The 10,354-nt window shown below is 43.6% G+C and overlaps 1 protein-coding gene across 1 annotated transcript in view; it reads left to right on the forward strand.

The window, feature by feature from the left end:
- BIRC6 (baculoviral IAP repeat containing 6) overlaps nucleotides 1–10,354 on the forward strand; it is a gene marked incomplete at its 5' end in the record, with an annotated part of 326,913 nt that overhangs the window by 297,336 nt on the left and 19,223 nt on the right. The window contains 3 exons of the mRNA XM_025197634.1: nucleotides 3,866–4,083; nucleotides 4,929–5,090; nucleotides 9,053–9,130. Of these exons, the coding sequence (XP_025053419.1) occupies nucleotides 3,866–4,083; nucleotides 4,929–5,090; nucleotides 9,053–9,130 (458 nt within the window). The remainder of the gene's footprint in view (nucleotides 1–3,865; nucleotides 4,084–4,928; nucleotides 5,091–9,052; nucleotides 9,131–10,354) is intronic.

Genomic DNA, 10,354 nt, shown 5'->3' on the forward strand with positions numbered 1-10,354 from the left:
CCGCCCCCCCCCCCCCCCCCCCCCCATGTCCCTCACTGCTGATTGGCTGCAGGGGCTGTCTGTCACATGACCCTGTGATAAGCCAGCTAAAATGGTGGCTGGCCCTGTGATCTGTTCATAAAATCAGCTGCCTTCCTCCTTGATTTCAGTAGGTCCCTATACATAAGGATGTTTCATGTGATTAGATGTTTGTATGCTGGGATCCTTGAAATATGTTATTCTAATAAAGTTACAAACTGTCCTATAACATAGTTTTTTAAACAAAATGACAAGATTTTTTAGGTTGCATAGTATAGACTGAAATATTGTGGTCCATAATATAATATGGGAAGTCTTCCAGAGATTCATTCTTGTAAATTGCAAATCCAGTGTCCACAAGATTTCTCTTGGAGTTTTTAAGAACAGAAACCTCTCTGAAGAACCCAGAGATTCAACCCTTAGCATAAAAGCCCAAAGATTTTCACCCATTCATAAGAAAAATGGTAGATAGATGCATCAGTCAATGTTAAAGGGGGGGGGGGGGCAACAAACCTTTCCAAAACTGAAAATGATCGTATTTTTCTAGGTCCCTTTAGTCCAAAAAAAAAAAAAAAAAAAATTAGTTTCAGATTAGCCACAAGATTTCACAAATAATTTATTTTGCCTAAACTAAACAGTGAACATGAAATTGCAACCAGAAAAGTATTTGTTTTCAAAACAGTTAACGTGGGAGAGTTAGAATCCAATTTTATAGTCTGAATTTTCATTACCTTAATTATGCAATTCACCACAATAGCATAGAAGTTTGATTCATTCAAGAAAAGAAGCCAGACTGACTTCGAAGTTGGCTTGACAAATTAATTATTTCTTTGATGGCTGTTTTTATGTTGCAGATAGAATTAGTGGCATCATTTTTGCAACAGCATCTTTGTGTCAACTTTTATTTTCAGCTTGCTACCAATACAAAGACACAGTAGATTGAACTTGGCTGGGAGGGCTTAAACTGGTAGCTTTTCACTTTTTGGAAACCAAGAATCAAATTTCACTTAATGACAAGTAATTAAAGAGTTTGGCCTTCATTATAATCTTGTGCGATCATTTGCCAGCACTGTAACCACCACACAATTACGCACCATTGGGAGTTTGCTACAGGTTGAGCTACAACTAAAAAGGATTTTTAAATAATACACTGTGCTTGAACATCAGAAATTAAGTACATTGGTAGAGCTGTGTGTATGAAAGTTGATAAATCTTATGCTGAACTAATCTTAGTTCCACTGCTGTTAGTGTTTCATTTTCCATGATCATTCTGATGCAGGAAACTGCTTAAAAAAGGGGAGCAGGAAAATGCATATATTCATATCCGTGTATCTATAGAAATATACACATATGTTTGGATACATTAGAGAGAAGTTTAATTCATATTAAGATTTTGGTGGTCTATGCCAAGTTAATCTACTGTATTTACTCAATTATAAAAGAAGTCCACCCCCCACAGTCAACATGAGAGAGAAGCCCCTCTGCTTACATTCACATAGAAGGAAGCTGCATTAAATACATTGCCTATCTTTGAATTGCTGCTAAAAGCAGCATATGCTCAATAATGGAAGCCAGCTTTTGAAGGTAAATGCAGCTAGCACTGACTATGTAAAACACATGACCTATTTTGGGCAAATGTGCTGATGGGTGGTGCAAAGTTTCAGGTGGCAATTTCAATTCAGCCCAATTCAGTGGCTGAATCTCCAAATCCGAATCGAATCGGGAACAATTAAAAGGTCCGAATTGATTCAAAGCTCCCCAAATCTTTGGGAAAGATTCGGAGAGCTTTGATGATTTAGGTAGTCCCCAGTGGCTGCAGCAGGGAGCTGCAGCCGACTCCGAGCTGGTAAGTACTAGGGGTGGGGGAGGGGACCATGGGGGGGACCCCTACCAGCTCCCCCACCCACCCCAGCTCCCAGCCCTTTAAAGAAAAGCCCTGGTGCTGCCAGGCGGGGGGGCGATCCCTGCTGAGCTCTCCAAACTCCCAGTGGTGCGTAATTGTGTGATGGTTGCAGTGCTGGCAAGCGATCGCACAAGCTTATAATGGAGGCCAAACTTTGTAATCACTTGTCATTATGTGAAATTTAATACTTGGTTTCCAAAAAGTGAAAAGCTACCAACGTAAGCCCTTCCAGCCGATCTCCGCTGAGCCCCCCAGCCGCACCACAGGTGCCCCGCCTGGGCCAGCTCCGGCCCTTAAAGAAAAAAAAAAATGGAGGAAAGCCCCAGGACTCACTGCTCCTACAGTGGGCTCGGGGCTTCGGGGGGCTCGTGCAGAGCCCCCCACATGGTGCAGGACAGCAGGGGCCAGGTGAGTGCGGGGTTTTTCTTGGTTTTTTGTTTTTTGGTTTTTTTCTTCAAGGGCCAGAGCTGGCCCGGACAGGGCATCCTTGGCGGTGCTTGGGGAGCAAGGAGGGACTGTGGGGGGGCTCATGCAGAGTCCCCCATGCAATGGGGGGCAGTGGAGATTGGGGCTGCTGCCTCACCCAGCAGCACCCAGTGGACAGGGGGAGGGGGGTTTGTTTTTTGTTTTTTTGGGTTTTTTTCAAAGTGCCGGGAGCTGGGGCAGGTAGGGCAGTCATTGCCAGGCAGGGAGAGTGGGTGGGGGATGGGGCCTTGCTGATTTGGAGATTCAGCCGAATTGATTCAGGACAGTGATTCGAATCACTGAATCGAATCACTGTCCCCCTGAATCAGCAAAATCCAAATCTGAAGTGAATACTAGCGGCTTCGCACAGGCCTACAACCTACCACAAGGATAGGTTAGTACAACCCATCTGAATAAGACATATGGTAGTGGCAATTGAGCATAGATCCCCTCAGTACTGACTCTTTCACGTCATGGTGAGCCATTAATTGCATACATTTTGACTCCCTCTTCATGCCCACAGCTGAGCTGTGCCTTTCTTTTCCATTTCCAGTCATTTGTTTCTTCACCAGCCTTAAACATCTTGCAGACATCACCAAACGGGGCCCCAAATAGTTTACCCAGAATCCCTCCATCAGCTCCTCTCTCGGCGTGTTACACATGATTAGTGTGGCCCCACCCTGAATGAAGTGAAGCCCTATGCCTCATCTACATATAAATGTTTGGAGGATCCCAGGACTCATGACAAAAACACCTGGTTCCAGTCATGATTAGAGGGCTAATTAGCACATGAATCTTTTATGGGGAGTATTTGGAGTGTACGCACATACTGAGCAGTGCTGAGCTGTGAGGTCATCATGGCTTGAAATGCTGTTGACTGCTGGGGCCTCACCCAGTGAACTACATGATAAATCATGAGCCTTTTGCCTTCGGACTCATATCACACATAATTTGTGTTCTCTCTAAGGAGATCCAAAAGTATTGCTTAGAAGTGTGTTTATGGAGTACCTGTACCAAAACTAGCAGCACTTTCAAAAAAGGGAAACTATCAATTCTGGATGAGCTAAGTTTATGGGTACTATATGTAAATTGTTACAAATATGTTTATTTCAAGGTCAGTGTTTTCGAATTTGTTTCTCACTTCAGTGTGCTCAGGGAGAGCAGGGTCTTATAGTAAGAAGGAGCAAAGGGGCTGCAGGGGAAGAAGTTGGGGGGTGAACAGGGAGAAAAGGGACTACCTAACCCCTCAGATTTATTTTCCCTGCTATAGCAGTAGGAGGTTGGCATATTCAAGACAGACCTCCAATCATTAGATTCTATACCTGGAAAATATCAAATTTATAAATTTTCCATATATTTAATCAATATTTGGGGGGTTATCTTATAATCAGTCTCATCTATTATTCGAGTAAATGCAGTATTAGTAATTTTTCTGACTTTTCTGGTATGGTAAAAATACTATTATTTTTAATCTTATAGATACCTTTGAAATGGTTTCTGAAGATGATGATGGAAAACTGGTCTTTAAAGTGAATTACCACTACATGTCTCAGGTAAAAAATGCAAGCGATGCAAACAGTGCTGCCAGAGCCCGGCGTCTTGCCCAGGAAGCTGTGACGCTTTCAACATCATTGCCGCTTTCATCCTCCTCCAGTGTTTTTGTGCGCTGTGATGAGGAGCGACTTGACATCATGAAGGTAAGAAACAAAGTAAAGCTTCTTCTGATTCTGCATCTGCATCTGGAATGATAAACATAAAGGGAAATTTCCTTAAATACAGATGAAAAACAGGATTATATACCATCATTGTTGATGTCAATCATAGCTTCTAAGCTAATCTCCCATAGGTGACTGAAAAAAAGTCTTGGCAGAGCTGATCCTAGTCTCTGTGCATTCTGTATGTGCAAACTTTTGTTAAAAGTAAATAAAGAAGGGCTAGATTCTTAGATTCTTTCTAAAAAGCAAATTCATTTTTATTAGTGTTTCTGCAATGGGAAGTAGGTGTAAAAATAGCTTCCTGACATTTTAGTTGTAATTACCAGTAAAGTATTTCTTGTCTAATTACTGACCTTGCTCTGAAAGTCTAGGGGTTTAAAAGCCTGGTTAAATAATTCTTTCCTCATCATCAGTAATAGGTTCTGCAGGCCAAACTTTGCCTTCAAATATTTGTGCAACCATGTTATGTTCAAAGTTGCATCTTTTACTGGCTTCCGTTCTCACTCCATTTCCCTTCCAACCCACCAAAAAGGTGTACCTGAATGGCCCTGTGATTAGAACTTGGTAAACCAGTTCTGTTAATGACATAGAAAAGGGGGTGGAGCTAGCTCTCATTGTTTTCATGTACAGTGCTACTACGAGAGAGTTTAACAACTTCCTTTAGTTAATAACCAGGTTAGGATTTCTAACACCCAGCGAGCACATTGTTTAAGTGAAGAAATGAAGCTTTTATGTAAGTTGTATTTTCTGAATAAATTGCACATTAAAAATTACATTAATCCTGTAAGCACCCAAGATGCAATGTGATGCATTTCTCTTTGTGGCAGGTTCTGATAACTGGCCCAGCAGATACCCCATATACAAATGGTTGCTTTGAATTTGATGTATATTTTCCGCAAGACTATCCAAATTCCCCTCCACTTGTGAACCTGGAAACAACCGGAGGCCATAGTGTGAGGTTTAATCCAAACCTTTACAATGATGGCAAGGTAACGTAAAGGGACTTTGTTTTCATGTAGGAAGGCAGTGTGTGGCTTAGTCATCTGTCTGTGTTGTGCGTCTGTGTGTAACGCTCTTTAAACGCAAATAGCTTGAAAACTCAGAGAGAACATTTGTGTCTTAAGAGAAATTTCTTTGCTAAACCTTAGTATTTTTTTTAGTGACCATGTCAGGATGATCCTAACATCCAGAATTTGGGAAAAAAGTCAGGGGCCAGAGCTGTCGTCCGTGAACTTGGCCAGTGAGCTCTTCACCCCCACATCCAAATAGTTAATAAAGATGTTGAAAAGTACTGGACCAAGCACTGACCCCTATAGGACACCACTGCCCACTTCTTGCCAGGATGACACAGATCCGTTCACTATAACTCTTTCCGAGTCGTATCCAGCCAGTTTCTCACCCATCCGACTGTCTCAGAGTTAAGCCCATAATCCTCCAATTTTCTCGTGAGGGCATTGTGGGATTCTAGATCAAAGAAAGTCAAGGTATACAATGTCAACTTGCTCTCTTGTGTCCAGGTGGCAAGTTACCTGGTCATAGAAGGAGATGAGGTTGGTAAGGCAAGACCTGCCCATGACGAAGCCATGCTGGCTGTCATTCAGAATCCTACCTTCTGCAAGCTTATTGCAGATAGACTCCTTAATGAACTTTTCTAGGATTTTCCCTAGGAAGGAAGTTAGGCTGATTGGCCTATAGTTACCTGGGTCCTCTCTCCTGCCCTTTTTGTGGATGGGCACAACATTGGCCCTCTTCCAGTCCTCAGGGACTTCTCCAGAGTGCCACGAGTTGTGGAAGAGTTTCTCCAGGGGTTCCACAGTGACTTCAGCCAGCTCCTGCAGCACTGTTGGATGAAGACCATCCAGCCCTGCCAACTTGTATACATCTAATTTTATTAATTTGTCATACACCATTTCTACAGCAATATTAGGAAGGTGACTATTCCTACCGTGCTCATCCTCTACTCTACCTGTCGTGATTTTCCCCTTGGTCTAGTGAAAGACCGAGGTGAAGTAGTCATTCAGGAGTTCAGTTCTCTCCTGGGTGCCAGTAACCAGCTCTCCTGAGTTGTTGAGCAATGGCCCCACACTCGCATTTGTTTTCCTCCTGTTCCCCATGTACCTAAAGAAGGACTTCCTGTTGTCCTTGATTGCCGTTGCTAATCTAAGTTGGTTGCTACTTTAGCCTGTCTTATCTGTTCCCTGCAATTGTGGGTTGTCGTGGAAGAGTCCTCTTTGGGGCCCGCCCCAAGCTTCCACTGTTTATAAGCCTCTTTCTTAAGAGGGCCGTATTTCCTTGTTTATCCAAGAGGGTTTCCCAGCCCTTCTGTTATCTTTTCTCTGTATGGGAATGGACTTCCTTTGTGCTTCAAGGATCATGTTAAGGAACAACCACACACCTTTTGCCTTCGGTCCGTGGTCCCACAGCATTTGCCCTACTAATGACCTTAGTTTGTTGAAATTTGCGTTTTGCCTACCCTTGACATAGATTTAACACCCTAACCTTCCACAAGTAAAGCAGGGGAACCATGACAGCCAATGCCATGCTTCTATAAAATGTTGCCAATATATGTTCAAGAGCTCCTGTGTAGAAGGCAATGCCCAGCTGTGCCCCCTTCCCCTGTCTCCCTCTTCCCCCCCCACACTACAGAGGAAGGGAAAAAACCCCACAGTCCACATTAATCTGACTATGGGGCAAAACTCCAAATATGGCCATTGATCAGACCCTGAGCAGAGGGGCAACACACACTAGCCAGGAACCTCTGGCTTTGCTCCCAGCAGGAGCATTGGCACCTTGCAGTTGAAGTCCCCAGCCTTGGCTGTAGCCAGCAGCTAATGCCTTTAGTTTATTCTGTGCTAGTGCTGTAATCTTCCACCTGGCCTTCTGCACTCACCACTCTTATTACAATCCCCACCAAAACTCTCAGTAGTCAGTACTCTTTAGTTGTCCAAAGGTAACATGCTTGATTCCTCCTGCCATTACGCTTCTGAGCCCATGCACGTTCCTTAAATGCACAACTTTTGGTTCTTTTAGGCCTCCAACATGTCCCTGTTCCCCCTTTCCCTAATGAAACCCTATGTACTTGTGGTTCACTTACTAGCTTTCTGCATTAAATTTCTGCAGCACTCCCATAAGAATCCTGCTCTTCCATCCTACTGCACACAAGTACAGAGTAGTGGGGAGGAAGGAGATTTCAGGGACTAGGGTCTTTCCCTGGGACTTGGAAGACCTCGGTTCTCTTCTCTGTTCTGCCAGGGTTGTTTTGGCCTTTGGCAAATGATTTTGGCAGTCTTGAAAATGAAAGCAGTTGCAAAATGGGAGGGAGTGCTTGAGAGGGCCTACAAAAGCTGTCTTCCAGCAGATGTGTGCACAAGCTGGGAGTGATACAGAGGCACCAAAACTGCTCTGACTGCAGTTGTGGTTGAAGCAGTTAGTTGGAGCTGTTTTGGTGACTTTGCATCATTCCCAGTTTGTGCATGTGCATAACTATTAGAACATAGCAGCCACTGCATGGTCTAGAGGTGTGGTTAACTGGGGGTACGCATACCCCTAGGGGTACTTAAAAAGGTCATAGGGGGTATGCAGAATGAATGAGAAAAAATTAGAGGTGCATTGATCCCATGTCGGATCAACACCGACATAAGGAAAGTTGACTGTATTGACTGCCGGCTTTTTTTGGCTGATGTGGCAAATAATGTGGCCGATAAGTGTGTGCACGTGCAGCCACCACGCAGCATGCAGGTGGCCAGAAGGGTGGCTTGGCAGCAGGGAGAACAGTCGGGTCCGGCTAGTAAGTCTGTTGTGAGGGAAGGGGGGTGGGGGGAGGTAGATCAAAGCCCCAGCAGTGGGGGAGGGATTGGGGCTGGGGCTGGGGCAGAGGTGTAGGGGCTGCCCAGCCAAGGCAGGGCTTGGGATAGCTTCCACTGGTACACGCACCCCCAGGAAGTGAGTTGGGGGGGCTAAGGCAAATTCTGGAGTGCACCGCCACCTCCCGTCCCAAGCACAGCCCAGCCGCCTGCTGGGAAAGGCCAGCACAGCCCCAGTCCGCAGCAGCAACCCTCCCCACCCCACATGCAGATCTGGGGGCATACATCCCCCCATGTCCTACCAGGGTGCATGCAGCAGCAGGAGCCCCCCCACCCCACCCAGGATGAGCCACTTGTGACTCCATCCCGTGCTCTGCCCGTGCCCTAGCCCCATTCCCTCCCTCACCGTGGGAACCTCTATCTGCCCCTTCCCTCCCCCAACAGACTTACCAGCTGGACACTGCATATATTAATAATGCATTTAATGTTAATTAATGTAGCCTACCTTATATCACATAATTGGTAACATTAAAAACAAAAAATATAAAGGGGTACATGAGATGAAACTTTGAGACAGAAGAGGTACACTTGTTTAAAAAAGGCTGAAAACCCCTGGTCTAGAGCAACAGCCCCTTCCACTTTTTGCAACCACTCCAAGTATATGTTTGTCCATGTACTTTTGGGGAGTTAGTTGGGTTCTGGGAGGGGGCTATCTTTGAATGTTAGTGAGTGTAAAGCTCCTTAGGGCCCTACTCACTTTGGAAGATGAGATTTAGGCTACATCACTCTTAAGCTCTTGATTGTGTTCCCTTTTGTTTCTCTAGTTCTCCCTCTGAAAAAAGAGAATGGTAGGTAGCACTGTGCTGCTTCCTGGGATACTGTCCTAAATGCATTAAAACACTTTCCTCCATTTGCTAGTTTAGTGCCCTTAGTGGATTTTCTCTGCATCATTTAAATAAGTTTCCATTTCAAACTTCAGAACAGGCTAATCTGCAGCAGTTCAGGCTAGAATGTAATGCAGTTTCCTATTAGTTTTAAGTTAGTTTATTTTAAATCTAAATGTCATGGTCTGTGTTAACTATGTACTGCATGTGCCCATATATGTAATGTTCTTTTACTGCTTCATTAATAATTGTTTCTATCTTCAGGTCTGTTTAAGCATACTCAACACATGGCATGGAAGGCCAGAAGAGAAGTGGAATCCCCAAACATCAAGTTTTTTGCAAGTAAGTAGTTTTTCCTGCTTATACTCTAGGTATCCAGAGCTGAGTCATGCCTCTTTGCCATTGATTTCTTCCATGTAAACATCCTCTGATTGTACTCAGCAGTTTCTAGGAGATGCTGTAATAATCTTTGGGAAAGAAAAAAGGTTGCATTATATTTATTTGACAGATGTCAAGACATGGCATCAACAGTCAGTTCGCTTACTCTGAGATCCCTGACTGTGTATCCAGAAATTAAATATAAATCACTGGCAATCTTGACCTAGTTAACTCTTAGAAGTCAGTGTATTTAGCAATAAAAACTTAATAGCCATCCTTCATCCATGTATTGACAGGTTCTGGAAGTTGTCCCTATTTATTCCTCTCTGTCTGAAAGAACAGTATGGCAATTATGGCCTTTAAGGATGGAATAATAGATAGCATTTAGAAGTTGTAGTCTCAGTCTTCTTAAGCTCTGTGGTCTGCTTTGTGCCAGGGAAAGCTATTCACTCCCTTTATTGAGCTTTTTAGTGTGCTGGAAGGCCTAGGTCTTCAGCCGTCTCTCACTCTCGTATTTCCTTCCCAGTGTGTCAGAAACGTCATTAATTTTGTAGACTTGTTCCAGTTTTTAATTTCTCATATTCATTCCCTACCCTTGCTTATTGATGGCATCTGCGCTGCACATAATTGTTTTGTAGCTCATCTAAATATAGCTGGTCAGTTTCACAAGAATGTGCAATTCCCATTTGAAAAATAGCATGATGCTCTGTAACAGTGTTATCATTAAATATTTCTCAGAATACTAAAGCTGGCCTTGATTAGCTCATTTTATTGCACTCTTAAAGGCTGCTGTAATTGGACATTTAATAAAAAAAATACTGCTTTTTGACTGTAGGAATTAACCAGTTTTTACAGGCACAATGCTTGCAAATAGATTGTTTGTGTTGATGCATTTACTAATAAGTTCCTATAAAAGGAATGTTTCGGGGGTACCCTATGATTTCAGTGTTACTGAATAGCTTTGTTTTCCACAGAGCCATCTAATTAGCATTTTGAAATGACTGCAAGGCATAACACCAATTAAGAGATCTTTTTTCATGGACAGAATTGCTTCAAAACGTCATTGTTTGTGGCAGATTACTTCCTTTAGCATTCTAATCTCCTAATGATTTTTTTTTTCCTTTTCTGCAAGAATCTGTGCTTTTAGCTCCCCCCCCCCCCCCCCCCCCCCCCCGCCACTGTGTCTTG

This window comes from Alligator sinensis, unplaced genomic scaffold, assembly GCF_000455745.1.
Source record: "Alligator sinensis unplaced genomic scaffold, ASM45574v1 scaffold489_1, whole genome shotgun sequence".
Taxonomy (NCBI): Eukaryota; Metazoa; Chordata; order Crocodylia; family Alligatoridae; genus Alligator; species Alligator sinensis.